Here is a 20,765-nt window from a genome sequence, read left to right as displayed (position 1 = left end):
TCACCAGTGTGTGTGTGTGTGTGGATGAGTGCTGAGTGTACAGTAAATGGTTGTTTGTAAATGTAAATGTAAATTTTAAAGCATCTTCAGAAAGCGTCTAGCTTCAATGGGATGTGGCAAAAGTCACGGGACACTACACTTGTAGCATGCTGGGTATGCTAAAATAGTGAAAAAAAAAAAAAACTGATAGAATTCCCTTTCTATAGAGAAAAGGCTATTTTTAATGCTGCCTCAGATCTGCATCTTCCCTCTGTTTCATCAGAAGAAACAGATCATTAGAGAGCCGGGAGAACACGGACACCAGCTGCTGTTCCTCAAACCACACACGCACACACACACACACACACACACACTGCAGTGGCTCAAGTAAAGCACTCTGGCACTTCAGAAGTACATCTACTCCGTCTGGTTTCCACAGCAACTTCAAAGACAAAGGTGTAGTACGTGTGTGTATGTGTGTGTGTGTGTGTGTGTGTGTGTGTGTGTGTGTGTGTGTGTGTGTGTGTGTGTGCAGAGATTTCCTATTCCAACAATATCACTGAGAACTCAGGCAAAGTCAGGGATTACGAAGCAGATGTACAGGTAGGTGTGAGAGAGTGTGTGTGTCTGTGTCTGTGTGTGTGTGTGTGTGTGTGTGTGTACCTTTAGTGGTGAGGGTTTTGGAGGACAGCTCCAGTGTGTTGAGGGTTTCAGAGCCGATGTTCTCCAGAGTGATGATGAGCTGCTGAGTTTCTCCATTGAAGAGCTGCAGACACACACTACTGGATAGATCCTCACCACATACACGCGCAGACCTGCACACACACACACACACACACACACGTTACTTACTGTGTAATTTCACTCTACTACTAAATGTAACTAAATGTTGTTTTTTTTCCCACAGGTTTTCATTTATTTCTGCACTCTTTACACCACTGAATAAGTACAAAAGCATAAATGTATTTTTGTGTCGCCTTAAAAAGAAAAAAAAAATCATTGATTAGTATAAATTATTCAGTGCATGCCTAAAAATAAAACTGAAATCTACCTCAGTCTACCTCTAATTTACTCTACCTCACTATACCCCACTCTACCTCCCTCTAACTCAATCTACCTTACTTTAATCCAATCTACCTCACCCCAGGCATCTAATTTAGTCTACCTCACTCTACCTTACTTCATCATACCTCAGTCTAATTTAACCTACCTGATTTTACTTCACTCTACCTCACTCTAATTCAATCTACCTCACTTTAATCCAATCTACCTCACGTTACTTTATGCTATCTTGGTCTCATTTAAGCTACCTCTCTTTACTTAATTTACCTTGCTCTATCTCGGTCTACTTTACTCTACTTAATCTACCTCACTGTACTCTACTTTACTCTACCTTGCTCCACCACACTCCAACTTGCTCTAACTTAATCCACCTCACTCTACCATGCTCTACCTCACTGTACTTTACTCTAACTCATTCTAAATTGCTCTACCTTAATCTACCTTTCTCAAACTCAGTCTACCTCTCTCTACTTTACTCTACTCAAACAATGACAGCAATAATTAAAGTACATTATAAAAGAGAAAGGTTTTAATGAAGTGTCCTAATATATTTTTTTTCTAAAGCCAGTTTTCTCTGAAGGCTGGTGCTGTAGTGAATATCCTAAAGTATTGTTATTAGCCTGGAGAAGGTCTGAGTGTGAACCTCTCAGAACTGAAGCCTGTGACCCGTCATTAACTCCAGAACCGCTCCATTACAGAGTGTTCCTGTCTGCAGCTCTGTGTACATTACACACTGCTAAAGTGCAGCTTCATCACCATTAGCCTGTAATCAGCTATCACCTGAAAACAACCGCCGTCTCACCATCGTCTCATTCCTCAGAGAATATCTCAAACATTCACTTTCAATCACACAAACACAGCTACGATTTTACTGTTCAATGCATAAAACAGTCTAAATCTGTACTAAAAAGTAGAGCATGGTTAAAGGTCTCAATCAACTCACAAATCATCTCACTGTATCTCACTTATATCTCACTAATTCTCTGACAACCTTTAATAAAAAAAATATCACAGAAGAAGTGGGAAAGAAAAAAAAAAGAAAATGAACAGAAAATAAAGAGAAATTAAGCAAAGAAAATTTAAGAGTAAATACAATGATGAGAAGATAAATTTAAAAAAGAAAAGAAGAGACAAGATGAGAAATAACGAGAAGAGAAAAGAGAAATCAATTAAAGATAAGAAAAAAGAAATGAAAAGAAGAATGTGAAGAGAATAGAGAAATGTAGTGAAGAGAAGAGAAATAAGGGGAAGCCTATAATCAACAATCACCTATAAACAAACACCGTCTCACTAATGTCTCATTCCTCAGAGAATATCTCCAACATTTGCTTTTACTCAAACAAACACAGTTATGATTTTACTCTTCAACGCATAAAAACAGTAATCATCCTAAATCTGTACTTCAATCATCTCACAAATAATATCACTGTGTCTCACTTATATCTCACTGATTCTCTGACAACCTTTTAATGAAACAATATCAGAGAAGAAATTGGAAAGATATGAGAAAGAAGAAACAGAAAGTGAAGAGAAATGAAGAGAAGAAAATATAAGAGTAAATAAGATGATGAGACAAGATGAGAAACCAAGAGCAATGGAAAGAAAACCATAAGAAAGAGAAGATAAATAAATAGAACAGAAAAAAGAGACAATGAGGAAATGAGAACAAAATATATGGGTAAGAAATAACAGAAAGTGAAGAGAAATGAAGTGAAGGACAATTTAAGAGTAATATGATGAGACAAGAAGAGAAACCAGGAGCAATGAAAAGAACATATAAAAAAGAGAAGAGAAATAGAAATAGAAATAGAGCATAGAAAAGAAGAGACAAGATGAGAAATAAGGAGTAGAGAAGAAAGAAATCAAGTAAAGAGAGAGTCTCATCATCGTCTCATTCCTCAGAGAATATCTGCAAAATTTACTTTTACTCACACAAACACATTTGACGATTACGATTTGACTGTTTTAATGTGTAAAACCACCATTATCATCTGTACTAAAAAGTAGATTATGATTAAAGGTTTCAATCAACTCACAAATCATCTCAATATATCTCACTTTTACTTTTAAATCTTTTAGATTCTCTCTTGGAATACACAACATATAGGAAAGAAATGCAATTGAGAAAAAAAAGCTGAAAAAAGTGAAAAGAAGAGAAAAGAAAAGAAGAGACAGAATGAGAAATAAGGAGAAAAGAGAAATCAAGTAAAGAGAAGAAATTCAGAAGTGAAGTGAAGAGAAATGAGTAGAAGCCTGTAATCAGCTATTGTCTAAAAACAGCCACCAGCTCATTATCGTCTCATTCCTCAGAGAACATCTCCAGCATTGGTTATGACTCATTCTCTGCTCACCGCACGTCTCTCAGATATAAGAATCTGCAACTCAAACACTAGAACAGTTTTACTGACACCATTAAACCCACATAACAACTTTCCACAACAGCCATTATCATAAATACACCAGTTCCTGCTGATTTATGATTTCATGCTTCTACTACAAATCCACTCTGATCTGTGTCTCGCTCTAATGTCCTTTCATCTCTCGCTCAGACAATCTGACACTCTCCAGGAATTCAAAACCGTGTCTTTAAATAAACAACTTTAACAAAAGTTAAGGAAAGCAGAGAGAATACAAATGAGAGAAAAGAGGAATAGGGAACAGAGAAGAGGAATGAGAAGGCAAGAGAAATAAAGAGAAGAGAAACTAATGCAAAGAGATGAGATAAGAGGAGAAGAAAAGAAAAAAGAAGAAAAGTGAAGAGAAACATGAAGAGAACAGAGGAAATACAGAAAAGAGAAGAGAGGAGAAAACAAATGAAGAGAAGATAAACAAAGATTAAAAAATGAAGCGAAAAAGGGATGAGAGGAGACGAAGAGAAGAGAACTAAAAAGAAGAAAAGAAAAGAGACAAATGAAGAAAATGGAAAAAGAAATGAAGAGAAGAGAAATATGAGAACTGATGAGAAGAGAAGAGACGCAAAATGTGAAGAGAAGAAAAGAGAAAAGGCAGAAAATAAAGAGAAGAAAGGACAGTACAAAAGAAATGAAGAGAAGAGAATTGAGGAGAAGAGAAGGGAAGGGAAGGGAAGGGAAGGCAAGGGAAGGGAAGAGAAGAGAAAAGAAGAGAAGAGAAATGAGGGGAAATGAAGAGAAGAGAAGAGAAATGAAGAGAAGAGAATTGAGGAGAAGAGAAGAGAAGATAAGAGAAATGATGAGAAGAGAAATGATGAGAAGAGAAATGATGAGAAGAGAAGAGAAATGATGAGAAGAGAAGAGAAATGCTAAGAAGAGAAGAGAAGAGAAGAGAAATGAGGGGAAATGAAGAGAAGAGAATTGAGGAGAAGAGAAGAGAAGATAAGAGAAATGATGAGAAGAGAAGAGAAATGATAAGAAGAGAAGAGAAATGCTAAGAAGAGAAGAGAAGAGAAATGAGGGGAAATGAGGGGAAATGAAGAGAAGAGAAGAGAAATGAGGGGAAATGAAGAGAAGAGAAGAGAAATGAGGGGAAATGAAGAGAAGAGAAGAGAAGAGAAATGAGGGGAAATGAAGAGAAGAGAAGAGAAGAGAAATGAGGGGAAATGAAGAGAAGAGAATTGAGGAGAATATAAGAGAAGAGAAGAGAAATGCTGAGAAGAGAAGAGAATAGAATAGAATAGAAGAGAAGAGAAGAGAAGAGAAGAGAAGAGAAGAGAAGAGAAGAGAAATGAGGAGAAGTGAGGAGCTGTACCGTGGTAGTGATGTGCTGAGCTGGAGGCGTGGCAGGGACGGCACTACCTCCACCGCACAGCCGCTCGACTTCACCCCCACCAGACTCTCTAGCAGACAGTCACTGCTCACACCAAACACCGACGTGTGGTACCCTACACACACACACACACAATACAAACACACACATAACACAACACAACATACACACAACAAAACAAAGAAACACACAGTTAGCAAACGTTACTGATGAACAAGTTCTCAGTCCCATAACTTCTGTCACACCTAACACTGCACAGACTCTACATTGCTCTCCCTCAATCTATCTACCTCTACCTGGCTCTACCTTCCTTTACCTCACTCGACCTTATATTTACTCACTCTACCTCCCTTTACTTCACTGTACCCTACTCTACTCAAGCACACACTATGTCACTTTGCCTCACTTTTCTTTGCTCTGCCTCTTTTTACCTCACTCTTGCTTTTTCTACCTTGCTCTAGCTCACTTTACCTTCCTCTACCTCCCTTTTCATTGTTCTACCTCAATTTATTTCACTCTTTACCTCACTATTCCTCACTCTACTCTACCACACTACCTTACTCTACCTTCCTCTGCATTGCTCTACTCTACTCAAGATTGTTCTCACTCTCATTCTACCTCAATCATCGTTATGTTTCTTTTTTTTTTAGAGTCTGCTGCATGAAGAGCTCCCTCTGCCACTGTAAGCAGGTAAATGCATTACAAAAATAATGCATAATAAACTGATTTATTGTACATCTTTAATAATACATAGTTAAATTAGTTTTTTTTTGTTTGTTTCAACAGCGACAACATGTTTATTGTACTGATTTAACCAGACTAATAATAAACCGTGTGACCCCATGCTGAACCACGCCCCCCACAGGACCTGAACACCGCTCAACAACAGCAGCAGAACTGCAGATCATTAAATATAAAGTGTGGCCAAAACAATGAGTACAGTCTGAATAATAAATCACAGCTAGCAGACAGCAGTTAGCACAGCGCTGCCCCAGAGGTTTAGCTGTGTTAGCAATTCTGATCAAAGAGAGCTCGCTAAAAGCTTCAGAACAGCGTTCCTGTTCACCAGGAGATCAGACACAACACAGGACTGCCTCTGAACAGGAGAACAGAACCGTACTAGCGTTTTAATGAGCCTTTCAAAGAGGGATTACCTCCTTTCCTTCTCTATATATACAGCACCACTTCTTACTCAACGTTTTTATTAATTCCCTACATAGTAAATGAATAGTAAAGTGATCCAGACTACGAAGGAACACATAAGGAATCGTGTAGTAACTTAAAAACAGTGTTAAACAAACCAAAATACTCTGTGAACTTGTGGTTTCTGAGGCTGGTAACTCTGATGAACTTATTCTGTACAACAAAACGGAACTCTTGCTCTTCCTTATCTGGGGCGGTCCTGATGAGTGCCAGTTTCATCACTTGAAGATACTTTTAAAGTGTTCGTTTAACATTTTTTTTTGGTTACTATATAATTAGTGTGACTGCAATTGCACTTTTCTTCTTCTTATTTTTATTCCTCCAGATTTTTGTCTCTTTAACTTGGGCCACAATTCTTGAGATAGCTAACAACACCTTAGTAACCAACTAGCAACAATAAAGCAACCACCACAGATACCATAGCAACACCTTATCAGCCACCAACCAACACTATAGCAACCCCCACAGATACCATAGCAACACCTTATCAGCCACCTACCAACACTATAGCAACCCGCACAAATACCATAGCAACACCTTAGCAACCACCTAGCAACACCATAGCAACCACAATGGACACCAAAGATACACCTTAGCAGCTACCTTGCAAACACATTATTATAGTCTGTATTATGCAAATACATTACTTGGCCACCAACACCTAACAACACCTTAGCAATCAACTAGCCACACCATAGCCACCACCGAAATGGATATCATAGCAACACCTAAGCAGCCACCCAGCAACACCATAGCAACCACCACAGATACCATGCCTGATTATAGAAAATGTGTGGGATGCTACTACTGGTTGCTCTATCAACACTCCTACACCTCTACCGCACAATCTGCAGGAACTGTGTGAAAATATTGAAGTTATTATGGGATGGATTATCACAGGAGGATCATTAGGAACCTCTACAACTCTCTACATGTTGAGATGACTGGCATGTTGCAGCGTTACACACTACTTCTGTATGTGAAGTAGGGCGGCACGATTTTGGAAAAATTTTACATTGCAAATGTTTTTGTTTTTTTTCCAATATATATATCGCGATATTAAACAATACAGGGCCCATGTTGTCATCAGCCCCGCCCCCACCCATGCGCTGTCTCCCATCCGAGTCAGCGCCGAGCTCTCAAAACCCGAGCAAAACAGCAAAACAACAGTAATCTGCCCTTTAATCAGACATTTAAATGGCTTTTTAAAAGCTAAATAAGAGTGTTTTGTTTTTCTGGAATTAAAAGTGTGAATTCAGCTGTAACTGGAAATATCTGCACTGCAAAACTGAGGTGGACTGAGGTGCACAGCTTTCCACACGTGCTCAGGCAGCAGCAGCCTGTCACTCACACAGACACAGAGACAGCGCTGTGTATCTACTTCTTGTGTCAAGAATACAAACATTGCAACCTGACGTGTTTAATTTAATTGCCTTGAGTGACATCTCATGTCCTGACATTGTGATGACAATGCTTAAGTGATATATCGTGCAGTCCTAATGTGAAGCGCAATAAATTGTATCCGTATCAGCCTAAATTAATATTCGTTTATTTCTCCTGTCATGTTTTATCTTCCTTCTGAACAGCATCGCAATCCCACACTTCCTTCTAGGATGAAGACGTACTGTAGAACTGTGCTGGATTCAGAAAGTGCTCCCTAAAGAACCTGTAATTGGGAGCATGTGTACTGATGCTAAGTCCTGCAACAGGGATCTTCTAATCCACAACAAGTGTGTTTCTCACTCCCGGGTCCTGGAGGACCTCCCCCCCCTCCCTCGCCCTGAGCGTTTCAGGCTTTAACCTGCTCCCTACACACCAGCAAATCAGCTAACAAGCCCTCCGTGAGTTAAAGGCGGCATGGAGTGAAGTTACACTACCGTAAAAGAGCAGCACTTTCTCCAGAGAATGTGGACATTCTCATCTTCTTAAAGTATAAATATATAAATAAAATATAAAAATAACAGTTGTTTTGTCTAGCCTCAAATATGTTAATAATTTTGGTAACTTAAGAAAGATCTTTCTCTCAGATATAGTTAAAGTTAATAATATATCTTTGTTAAAGAAAAAAAATATTTTTCATGTTTAACAGTTTGTTAAGGCTCTAATTGTTCTATTATTTTTTACATGACTGTTCCTGTATTTTTTTTATTATTTATTTTGTTATGTTGCACATTGCTGTTTTAATAGTGCACACTGCTGCTACCAAAAAAAAAGCCACTAGATGGCATTACATAAATATATATGTATATATTAATTAAATGATTTAAATTTGACCATTAGTGCCTAATGTGGTGTATTACAGATCACTTGTATCACTTTGCATCACTTATATCAAGCCCACCTTTTAAAATAAGATCTTGTAAATTTGATGAATCAAACCAATGACTGACCATAGACTAATCTAAAACTGGTATAGGCCTCTCTGCTGTAAAAAAAAAAAAAAAAAAGAACAATGAAAATCGAGGATCGAATCGAATCGTGACCCTAAAATCTGAAATAAAATCGAATTGAGGATTTAGAGAATTGTGACACCCCTACTATTCAGTATAGTAGATCATGGTTTGAAAGAGCCTGGTATGACATGTTATGTTTGGAAACATATCTTAAAGCAGAACTCTGGTGTAGAACAGAATTCGCATAGTGTAGCTGCCAGCGCCAGGTGTAATGGTGGCGCTCGGAGCTGAAGCTAGTATTATAGGATATAAACAGTGGTTTTTAATAAGCTTCTTGTGCACTTTTTAAGTTATTAATGCCTCGTTTTAAATGTCAGGGCTCTCCGGATTCTAGCAAGAAGATGTGAAGCTACATTGAGCTGGATAACGGTGTAAAAAGTGATTTATCAGGGTAAATTGATACCGAGCTAAGTGGTAGCTAAGTGGTAGCTCGGTGGTTGCTAAGGTGTTTCCTCTGTTGTACAGGATAAGTTAATCAGTTACCAGCCTCAGAATCTGCAAGTTAACAGCTCCCCAGATAAGAGCTTCTAAATGCTTCTTTGCAGAATATTTTGGTTTGTTTTAGGGCTGGTCGATATGGCCCTAAAATAATATCACGATATTTCATGGGACTATCGCGATAACGATACTCTTGGTGATATGACAAAAAAATAAAAAATACACTACTGCAACAAAAGAAAACTTACATTTTATTATTGTATAAGATATGATTTTGCACACCTCTAACTAAGATATTTAAAAAACAAGCAGATTTTATCAGATTTGTAACAGAAGTCAATGATTCAGAGGTGAGGAAAGGTTTCAGGTAAGAGACTTCAAAGTAAGAGTCTTTAGTTTTAACTGAATTAAAGGGAACATAGCTACCTAATAGCCACATTATGTATCTATAGAATTTTATAACAGCCTGTAAAGAGGGTCTTCTAATTATCTACAGCTCTGTAAATGCACTGATGAGCATATGTGTGTAGACGTAGTTAATCTCACCGTTGACTGTGATGTTGCCGGCGGTCCGCGGGACGCCCACCAGAGTAACAGGATAGAGTCCGGACTCAGCAGGTAGAGAGAGAGCGGCGGGAAGGGACTCAAACTCCACTCCAGACGTCAGCAGACCCTGAAGATACGGGAATAACTGATTAAATAATAGATTATTATTCATTTTTGCACATTTTTGGCATGGAACGGTTTAGAGATCACTGGTTTTCCAGCTGTAGGAGCTCATCCTCTATCCATATCCAGCTTTTTACAGATGATGAGATGTTTCAGAATTGTATTCTGCTATTAAATCCAATGAATACAAGTTTCCCTCAACCAATAGGATTTAAGCCTTTTTTCAGTGTATTTTCTCCATTTTATATATTTACCATATTTTAATATTTTAGCCTTACCCTCAATGACTCTAATTCTCCTATTTCTGTTCCTGGGCTCCCCCTACAGTCAGTGTAATTGTAGTTCATGCTTTCAGACATCTCTCATAAGAGACACACGTTACACATGCATTCATTGACAAGCAAGATAAAACTGGGAGAAAGAAGTATGCTACCTGAAGTTCTCTACAATTATGTGACTAATAAAAGAGGTAATATGATTTTAAAGAAACAAAAAGTAAACTTAAAAAAAAAAACTTAACAGAACAGAACAAACTAAATCAATATTATTGACCCGGACAAGATTACATCGATTACATTAATATCGGTTACAATAAAAGAAAGAGTTATATAAGCAAAGTAAAATAGGATTTAAAAAGTAGAAGTGAAAGAAGCTCTCTCTCTCTCTCCCTCTCTTTCTCTCTCTCTCTCAACAGAAGATCAATCACTCTAATCGTTTCATGATCAGTGTGAGAGCAAATCACTCCCAACACATGTGATCCATTTCCCAGCCTGAAAATCGCTTTAGCTCACAACGCTCAAGTTGGAAAGAGATGGAGAGAGTTGGAAAGAGAGAGATTAAGACACAAATAAAGAAAAAAAGAGAGGAGAGAGTTTGAGACACAGTTAGAGAGAGTGATTGAGACAGAGCTGGAGAGAGATTGAGACAGATTAGAAAAGAGACAGAGATTAAGATAGAGATAGATTGAATAAGAGAGAGAGTGAGACAGAGAATGAGATTGAGACAGAGAAACAGAGTGAGACAGAGAGAGAGAGAGATTGATACACAGTTAGAAATAGAGAGATTAAAACAGAGTTAGAGAGAGATTAAGAGAGGGTTAAAAGGAGAGAGATTGAGACAGAGTTAGAAAGACAGATTGAAACAAAAAGAGAGAGATTGAGACAAAGAGAGAGACACAGAGTTGGAAAAAGAGAGATTGAGAGATATGGAGAGAGAGAAAGAAAGAGAGAGAGATTGACTGATTGAGACAGAGAGACAGAAAGAGAGAGAGAGATATTGAGACAAAGAGATTGAGAATGAGACTGTGAGACAGATTGGGACAGAAAGAGAGAGAGAGAGAGAGAGAGAGAGAGAGAGAGGTTAAGAGTTAAAGAAAAAGCAGACTGAGACAGAGAGAGAACAGAGTGAACAGTAGTGAGGCACTCCTCCGGTTTGGGACGTTGTCTCTCTTTCTCTGGGCGTAATGCAGTTTGCACAGATTGAATCATATTAGTCTAAATGAAATCATTAGAGGAGACGCACGAGTCGCCCGGGTTTCATCACCCCGACTCACTGCCAGCTCTATTTATACCCTCAACATCTGCAGCTTCATAATCCTCCAAACATCACTGCAGGAGAACCTGTTCCCAGAACAGACACAGGACACATCCATATATTCACTCTGCCACACAAAGGCAATCTAAAAGCTTAGTAAATAATTGTAATGGTGTACTAAACAGTTAATTGTACAGTTGCAAGAAAAAGTATGTAAACCTTTTGGATTATACTTGGATTTCAGCATAAATTAATCATTACATGTGTTCTGATCTTCATCTAAGTCACAACAATAGTCAAACACAGTCTGCTTAAACTAAAACCAAACAAAACAAATGATATGTTTGCATGGTTTTATTGAACACAGCATGTTAACATTCACAGTGAGGAGGGAAAAGTATATGAATCTTTGGATTTAATAACTGGTTGATCCTCCTTTGGCAGCAGAAGCGTCAACCAATCGTTTCCTGTAGCTGCAGATCAGACCTGCAGAACGGTCAGGAGGAATTCTGGATCATTCCTCTTCACTAAACTGTTTCAGTTCAGCTATAATATTATGGGATATCTGGTGTGAATCTCTCTCTTGAGGTCATGATGCCACAGCATCTCTATTGGGTTCAGGACGTCAGGACTCTCCAGAAGGCTCAGTATTTTCTTCTGTTGAAGCCGTTCGGTTGTTGATTTACTTCTATGTTTTGGGTCGTTGTCCTGTTGCATCATCCATCCTCTGTTGAGCTTCAGTTGGGAACAGATGGTCTTAAGTTTTCCTGCAAAATGTCTTGGTAAACTCAGGAATTCATTTTTCCGTTGATGACGGTAATCCGTCCAGACCCTGAAGCAGCAAAGCAGCCCCAAACCATGATGCTCCCTCCACCATGTTTCACAGTTGGGATGAGGTTTTGATGATGGTGTGCGGTGCCTTTTTTCTCAACACATAGTGTTGTGTGTTCCTTCCAAACAACTCAATTTTGGTTTAATCTGTCCACAGTATATTTAGCCAGTAGTGCTGTGGAACATCCAGGTGCTCTTTTGCAGCAATGTGGTCTCCTCCCATGAACTCCATTCTTGTTTAATGTTTTCCTTTTTGTAGATTTTGTCAACCAAACTGTAAGCATGTGCCAGAGATTTGTGTAAGTCTTCAGCTGACACTCTTCCTCAGAGGATTCTTCCTCGCCTCATTGATCATTCTGCGCTGTGCTCTTGCAGTCATCTTTACAGGACTTTTTCCACGCCTAGAGAGAGTAGCAACAGTGCTGAACTTTCTCCATTTGTAGACTGTCTGTCTTGTAGACCGTGGACACATGAACATCAAGGCTTTTAGAGATACTTTTTTGTTAGTAACCCTTTCCAGCTTCATGCAAGTCAACAATTCTTGAACGTAGGTCTTCTGAGAGCTTGATCTTTTGTGTGAGGCATTATTCACATCAAGCAATTAAGAAGCTTCTTAAGAAACGCAAACTCAAAACTGGTGTGTGTTATTTTAATAATAGAGCAGGGCAGCTTTAACCAACACATCCAATCTCAATCCCAATCACATCCTGGCTCCAATTAGCTCTTAGAAAAGTCATTAGCCTAGAGGTTCACATACTTTTCCCTCATTTACTATAAATGTTAACATGTTGTGTTCAATAAAACCATACAAACATATATATATTTTGTGTGGTATTAGTTTAAGCAGACTGTGTTTGCCTATTGTTGTGAGGTAGATGAAGATCAGAACATGTTTAATCACCAATTTATGCAGAAATCCAAGTATAATCGCAAATAATTCACATATCTACATGGTATTCTTGGCGTTCGTGTCCAGAGGAAGCAGTAGATTTCAGTAAAGGTGTCGGTAAGTTCGATAATAAAGTGCTGCATCACCGTCGGCTCGGTAACGCAGGGATCCGGCGTGATGTCAGCTGATTTTGTGTAGGTCTGATCATCACAGACCTTTCTGCGTTCCCCGGAACTGCGTGGGCCTACACGGACTAAGGGATATCCAGCGTAACCTATTGGAAATATCTCATTTGCATCCTTCTTTGAAAAGGTTAATTAGCTTGTGCAGCGACGCTAATGATGTGTCTCCGTCTCAGAGAGGAGGTGTCCGGCGCAGACTTTCACCTGCGGCTGCCACAAAGCCCTGCTGAAACGCTTCCCTTTGTTCCTGCGTTAGTTCCTCTCCTCCTCTCGCTCCGCTGGAATAATAATAATCGCTGCGTGATGTTCAGAGCTAAACTCACCCAGAGGAAATACAGACAAACAACACCAGCAGCAGCAGAGCCGTTTCACTACAAAGCACACCGCTAAAAACAACAGCTGCTGCTAAAAATACACACGCCAGAGTTTAAACACTTTAAACATAGCACGGAATCACATGTTAATACGGCATGTTAATATCGTGTCCCGTGACTTTTGCCATGGCTCATGGAACCTGAAGAATGCTGCATTTACCACCTACTGCACTGTCCACTGTGGGTGGTAATGAATGACTTCGATGATATATTGTATATGATGTCCCATGACTTTTGGCATAACAACACCAAAAGAGTATTACAATCTGACAGAATGAGCATGTGGCTCATTATAGCATTATAATGTATTATACAGTATGTTATAGTATTATAGATTATCATACCGTATTTTATAGCTTTATAAAGCACCATATATGCTTCCTGCTGTAGACTGCACTCAAATTAGCATTATTGGTTATTATAGAGCATTATAGAATAATATACAGTACTATAAAATATTATAGAGCACTCACTATGCTTCCGGTAACTGTAAACTGTAAGATTATACGAGCATAACAGAGCATTATAGAGCATTGCAGAGCATTACGGAGCATAATAGAGATTTCTAAAGCATTATAGAGCACTATAGAGCATTACAGAGAATGACAGTGCATAACAAGTATTAAAGAGTACTATAGAGAGTTCCCATGCTTCTTGTAGTACACTGCACTCTTAAAACAGGGTTATGGATTATATTAGCATTATAGAGCATTATAGAGCATTATAGCATACTATAAAGTATAATAAAGTATTGTAGAGGACCCTCTATGCTTCATGTAGTATACTGTACTCTGTCAGAATAAGTACACAGATTGTATGAGCATAATTGAGAATTATAGGGCATTGTAGAACATTACAGAGCATAATGGAGCATTATAAAACATGAAGAGCATGATTAAGAATAACAGAGCATAATAGAGCATTACAGAATGCTATAGAGAACTATAGAGCATTATAGAACATTATAGAGTATACCAAAGCATTATAGTGCATTAGAGAGTATAATAGTGCCTAATCAAATATTGTAGAGCATTATAGCATATCATGGTATATTAAACAGTATTATAAAGTATTATAGAGTGCCCTATTTGCTTCTTGTAGTATATTGCACTTCAAATGAGCATAATAGAGCTTAACAGTGCATTATAGAGCATTACAGAACATAACAAAGCAGTAGATTATAGTGCATTTAAGTGATAAGATTTAAGTGATATAGAATTGGGAGAGCATTATAGAACATTACAGAGAATAATGGAGCATTTTAAAGCATTATAAAGCATTATACAGCGTTATAGAGAAGTGTTTTATGTACTGTGACTCACCATGTTCTCAACACGAAGTTCGAAGGGCATGGGGTTGTATACCATCAACTGCACTTCACACACATCTCCCTGCACCCACTGAAAATCTGCAATTACAGACAGAGAGAGAGAGAGAGAGTGAGAGAGAGAGAGAGAGAGAGACAGAGAGATAGAGAGACAGAGAGAGAGAAGAGAGAAGAAAGAGAGAGAGAGAGAGAGAGGGAGAGAGAGAGAGAGAGAGAGAGAGAGAGAGAAGAGAGAGAGAGAGAGAGAGAGAGAAGAGAGAGAGAGAGAGAGAGAGAGAGAGAGAGGATCATTAATATTTTTTAATGTATAATGATTTGAATAATATCTTCCATTATAATCCTATTTCTATGCCAGCTATGAGTTTAAGAGAACTTGGATTTACTATTACTTACTATTAGTAATAAATATTAAGTACTGAATTATTCATAATTAGATATTCCATAATAGCAGGTACAGGAAAGAATATCTATATTACACACTGAATAATGCAGATAGTCATAGCAGAAAGTAAATATTCCATAGTAGATTCTGAATAATTCATAATAAACAATGAATACATAGAGAAAATAAAATATATATTCTAAAGTAATTCAGCTAAGAAACTAAATAATTCATAATAGATCCTAATTGTGAGTATACTGATTATAATGAATATTTCACAGTATATTCACTGTATGAATAAACAGCACATTCAAGTTACATAATAATTAATAGTACATACTGGACAATGCACAGTGGAAATATTATATAAGATTGTAATTAATTCACACAAATTAAGGTGAATATAATAAAAAAAACAATAATTTGGCCTGTAATTAACATTTTCTTTGAATAATTATAATGTGAGTTACAGTACTGTCAGTGTAGTGACACAGAACTACCGCATTAAGGGTAACTAAACCCCTCAACTCAAATTGAGAGAGGCACTGGGTGATGTATGGGTTTAGGGGCGGGGCAGGAGGCAGCGCTGATTGGACTGCGCAGTGTTCATCTAATAACATTGAGATGCAGATTATTGGACGTCTCCAAAGTACACGGAAACATCGTCCTCACCTATACATGCACAGTTAAACCTGAGAGGAGCTGCAGAGGCAGAAACTACCACAATAAAAGCGTTTTTAAAGAGTTTGGTTGATTATTACAGAGAAACACATTTTAGCTGATAATGAAAAAATATATAGTTTAGGGTTTATTGGCTCTTTAACGCTGATTATCCCACATAATGATCAGGAAACAACATCAGAAACAGAATTTAAAATAAAGAATAAATAATCTAACAGTGGTTTATTATTAAAGTGCTGTGTTTCACTCTGAGCTGTGTTTATTCTCATGCTCTGGTGCTGCTGGGAGCTGGACTGGGATCAGCTGAGAGTTCAGAGCCAGTATATCAGAGAATGAGCCTGAATTCAGTAAAGCATCATCAGCTCAGAGAGAGCATACACACACTGACAACACCCAGCATCACCAGCAGCATGCTCCCAGATTACAGGATTAAATTACAACTCTAACTCTCACACTCTCTCACTCTCTAAATTGATAAATTGCTGGAAAACTGTGAATGCAGTTCTGTTTTAGGCATATATGTAATGGATTACAGGCATGGACATGCCTCCTGCACAGTTCACTTCAAGAGGTGGGTACATTATTCAGCAGAATAATGCTCGTTCACACACAGCTGCAACACTTTCTCAATCTTTAGATTGATTTATTGAAAATCGATCACTGTAACACATTCTAGAGTAAAACAAAACAGAATGTTCTAGAGTTCAAACACTGTTTTTTTTTTTCTAAGCCCAAAAGCAGCCTTCTCTAAAGCACGAAAGCAGACTTTTCTAGACCACAAAAGTACACTTTTTCAAACCATGACAGCAGAATTCTCTAGCGCAGATGGGCGATATTCTCTAGAGCATGAAGCCAGACTTCTCTAGAGCACAGAAACAGAATTCTCTAGAGCACTTCTTTAGAGCACAGAAGCAGAATTCTCTAGAAAGCTTTTCTCTAGAGAACGGAAGCAGAATTCACTACAGCACTTCTCTAGAGCACGGACGCAGACGCCTTTAGAGCACGGAAGCAGAATTCTCTAGAAAGCTTATCTGGAGCTCAGAAGCAGAATTCACTAGAAAGCTTATCTGGAGCTCGGAAGCAGAATTCACTAGAAAGCTTATCTTGAGCACGGGGGGCTTTTCTAGAGCATCTCTAGAACATGAGAATGCTCCAGTACACATTGGAACATGGGGCAGAATGCTCTAGAACACTGTGAAACACAAGACAGGATGCCCAAGAACACGATACAGAATGCCCCAGAACACTGTAGAACATGTCACAAAATGCTCTAGAACAATCTAGAACATGGGGCAGAATGTTCCACATAAATTGGATGAATGCACTCATTAAAAACTGTGCCCACAAACATTTGAAGTGTGTATATTCATTCACTGCATTCATATGTACATTTGGTTTTATTGCAGCATTGTTTTATTAAGAATCTGCAGGTCCATGTGAATCATAGACTGAATTTAACTCCTCTATCTAATCAAACAGAAACACTTCTCCGGCTCTGTTCTCACAGCTCAGATTAAATGTAATATGTAATATATATAGTAAATAGTGTATGTAGTGTAATTGCAGACACGGACAGTAATAGCTGGATTGAGGCCAGGCTTCATTTCTGCAGAACTGAGTCTTCATTCATCCAGTTCCTCCAGTGTTGAGTTTGAACACAGTCTGGAGCACGACTCCACCGGTCCATAAATGATTCAACAGCAGAATATTAAACTGAGAGAAATGGAGTTTCATCTTTCATTCATTCGCCTGATTCAGAGCAGAGAGCAGAAAGCTGAATGAGTCAGGAGATTGATAAAACCCAGCGTTCCTCCATTCACTACTACAGCAGCTACAGGCTAACGCTAACACACACACACACACATTAATCTCCAGCAGAGCCGGAACACTGTACTAATGCAGCACTACAGTAAACACAGAGAAACAGAAATATATTAATCTTTATGTTCAGTCTCTTAAAAACACAGTCAACTTCCTAAAACTCAACTTCTGTTACAATGAGCTTTTACCCGTTTAGCAGCGCAGTTCACAATTTACTCCAAAAGGACACTACCTACAGGACACTACCCACAGGACACTGTCTATAGGATTCTGCCCACAGGATTCTGTCTACAGGACATTGCCCACAGGCGCTGACGCTGCCCACAGGACGCTGTCTACAGGATGCTGGCCAAAGGACACTACCAACAAAACACTATAAATAAGACACAACCAAACAGACACTATTTACAGAACTCTGTCCACGGGACACTATACTTTCTATGCCCACAGGACTCTGCCCACAGGACACTACCCACAGGATGCTGCCCACAGGATGCCACCCCAGGATGCTGTCTACAGGACACTACCCACAAGACGCTGCCCACAATACGCCACCCCAGGATGCTGTCTACAGGACACAACCCACAAGACGCTGCCCACAATACGCCACCCCAGGATGCTGTCTACAGGACACTACCCACAAGACGCTGCCCACAATACGCCACCCTAGGATTCTGTCTATATGGCTCTGACCACAGGATGCTACTCACAGGACACTAAACTATCTACAGGATACCATATACAGGACTCTTCCCACAGGACTCTGCCCACAGGACACTATACTATCTACAGGACTCCAGAATCCAGTACACTATCTACAGGACTCTGCCAACAGGACACTTTACTATCTACAGTACACTATCTTCAGGACTCTGCCAACAAGACACTATACTATCAACAGTACACTATCTACAGGACTCTGCCAACAGGACACTATACTATCTGCGGTACACTCTCTGCCAACAGGACACTATACTATCTACAGTACACTATCTACAGGACTCTGCCCACAGGATACTATACAATCTACAGGACACTGTCTACAGGACTCTGCCCACAGGATGCTGTTGGTGGACTATTATCAGTCCAGTAGTGACACTGCGGTGTTTAAACCTGGTCTTGAACTCTAAAGCACTTATAGTTTTTTTTTTCTTTTTTCTTTTTTTTTAATGAGCTATAGAAATAAAAATTGACTTACTAAACTGTACATGATTGTTTTAGACATTTTATTAAATGATTTTTGGGTAGATATGGTAAAAAAAAATCCATATTTTAATTGTAACCATTGGTTCAGAGAGTTCATACTGTCGGCCAGTCCTTATACAGAAATTATACTAAAGCTAGAAATGGGTGAACTGAGCCTAACTTCCTTTCTACAGTCACAGGGAGGGTAAGAGCTAGTGTGTGCGTTGTGTGTGTGTGCTGTGTGTGTGTGTGTGTGTGTGTGTTGTGCCTCATTAGGAACATAAAGCAGTGCTCTCTCAGTTTAGCAGTCATCAGTCTTAGTCTGGCATAATAAATATAGCTCTCTGCTGGTTCCGGAACGCAGGAACGCTCCCTGAACACACTCTTTACTGCAGAGTTCTGGGTCAGATCTGGGCTAAATCTGTGCTAAACTACACTCACGCTCAACCTGACCCACTTCATCTTCCTTAACAAGAGAGTTTTCTAAAAACAATTAAACCCCACAGTCTTCCTGTTACCAGAAACACCTGCAGACCGCACTGGAACTGTGGCTTTTTTGGGCTATTTCAGGGCAATCAATTCCTAGGGAAGCAACTAGCATGATGCTAATAGCTAATAAACGACCTGTAACCTTGATTAGCATTGTAGTTAAACAGCAGTGTAAGAAATAACATATACTATTAGGTCTATTAAGGATTCAGTTAGCATTGCGCTAATTAACTGTTAATAAGCTACGTTTTGGCTATATTAGCATTGTAGCACTGTTTTCAGCTATTTTAGCTGACAATTTGACAATTTGGTACTATATACATATACAGCTCTAAAAGACCACTTCAGTTTCTGAATCAATTTCTCTGACTTTTGTTTGAGTAAAATGAACATTGTTGTTTTATTCTGTAATATACAAACAACAAATTTCTCCCAAATTCCAAATAAAAATATTCTCATTAAGAGCATTTATTTGCAGAAAATGAGAAATGGCTGAAATAACAAAAAAGATGCATAGCTTTCAGACCTCAAATAATGCAAAGAAAACAAGTTCATATTCATAAAGTTTTAAGAGTTCAGAAATCAATATTTGGTGGAATAACCCTGGTTTTAATCACAGTTTTTATGCATCTTGGCATGTTCTCCTCCACCAGTCTTACACACTGCTTTTGGATACCTTTATGCTGCTTTACTCCTGGTGCAAAAATTTTGGTTTGATGGCTCGTGATCATCCATCTTCCTCTTGATTATATTCCAGAGGTTTTCAATTTGGTAAAATCAAAGAAACTCATCATCATTTAGTCTGTTAGAAGCAGGCTTTAAGAATGGGTGTCCAAACTGTAAAAAAGATAGTAATTAACTGTTAATTAACTGTTATTTAGAAAGTTATTCATAAATGTATGACATGTCTGTTTTAAATTCTGATCACCTAAAACAGCCACAAGTCTTACTAATTACTTGTAAATGCTGATTATTTGCAATGTATTCGCGATTGTAAGCTGTTGTTAAATATGTGAAGTGTTTAATTATGTCACACCTTCCAAGTCCTATACAGGCTTTTCCACCTTCGTGAACTCCAATTCCCAGAATGCACTTCTCAGTCATGTGTCTCAGCCAGACAATTAGCACCATATTGGTAGATCTGCCTCACCTGAGTTTTGATTACTTTCAGCTGTTTTCAAACAAGCGTTATTTCTTTCTCTTTTGATGTGTTTAATTAATTTTTTGGCATTTGTTTGCGATTTTGTTTTGCCTCTTTTGCTAGTTTTCCTTCGTGTCTTTGCTCTGTTTTTTACCCTTTTATCTACTGTTTATCCATTTTGGACTGTGTATTTGGCTCTGATGCTTGTTTGCTCTTCATACAGAGATTTTTCAAAAAGAGACCAAAGAAAGGCACTAATTTTAGTATTTTCCTTCTTAAAAGCAATGATTAGCACTATAATACCAGAGTTCAATGTGTAGTTTCAATGTATTATGGCCGCATTCCTCATAACAATCATAAAAAAAGATTGCTAGTAGTTTGT

At 38.4% G+C, this 20,765-nt stretch overlaps 2 protein-coding genes across 3 annotated transcripts in view; both read right to left on the bottom strand.

Moving 5' to 3' along the window:
* Positions 1 to 20,765, bottom strand: part of eva1bb (eva-1 homolog Bb (C. elegans)) — a 519,072-nt gene that overhangs the window by 25,573 nt on the left and 472,734 nt on the right. The gene's annotated exons all lie outside the window — the stretch shown is intronic.
* Positions 1 to 20,765, bottom strand: part of LOC125788965 (trafficking protein particle complex subunit 9-like) — a 294,345-nt gene that overhangs the window by 52,825 nt on the left and 220,755 nt on the right. For both annotated transcript variants that reach the window (XM_049472933.1, XM_049472934.1), the window contains 4 exons: positions 14,680 to 14,765; positions 9,426 to 9,552; positions 4,768 to 4,900; positions 643 to 794 (listed from right to left, as the gene is read on the bottom strand). In XM_049472933.1, the coding sequence (XP_049328890.1) occupies positions 643 to 794; positions 4,768 to 4,900; positions 9,426 to 9,552; positions 14,680 to 14,765 (498 nt within the window). The remainder of the gene's footprint in view (positions 1 to 642; positions 795 to 4,767; positions 4,901 to 9,425; positions 9,553 to 14,679; positions 14,766 to 20,765) is intronic.

The sequence above is a fragment of the Astyanax mexicanus genome, unplaced genomic scaffold, assembly GCF_023375975.1.
Source record: "Astyanax mexicanus isolate ESR-SI-001 unplaced genomic scaffold, AstMex3_surface scaffold_31, whole genome shotgun sequence".
In the NCBI taxonomy this organism is placed as follows: Eukaryota; Metazoa; Chordata; class Actinopteri; order Characiformes; family Acestrorhamphidae; genus Astyanax; species Astyanax mexicanus.
Note: the sequence above shows the minus strand (reverse complement) of the source record. Positions and strands in the feature narration are given on the sequence as shown.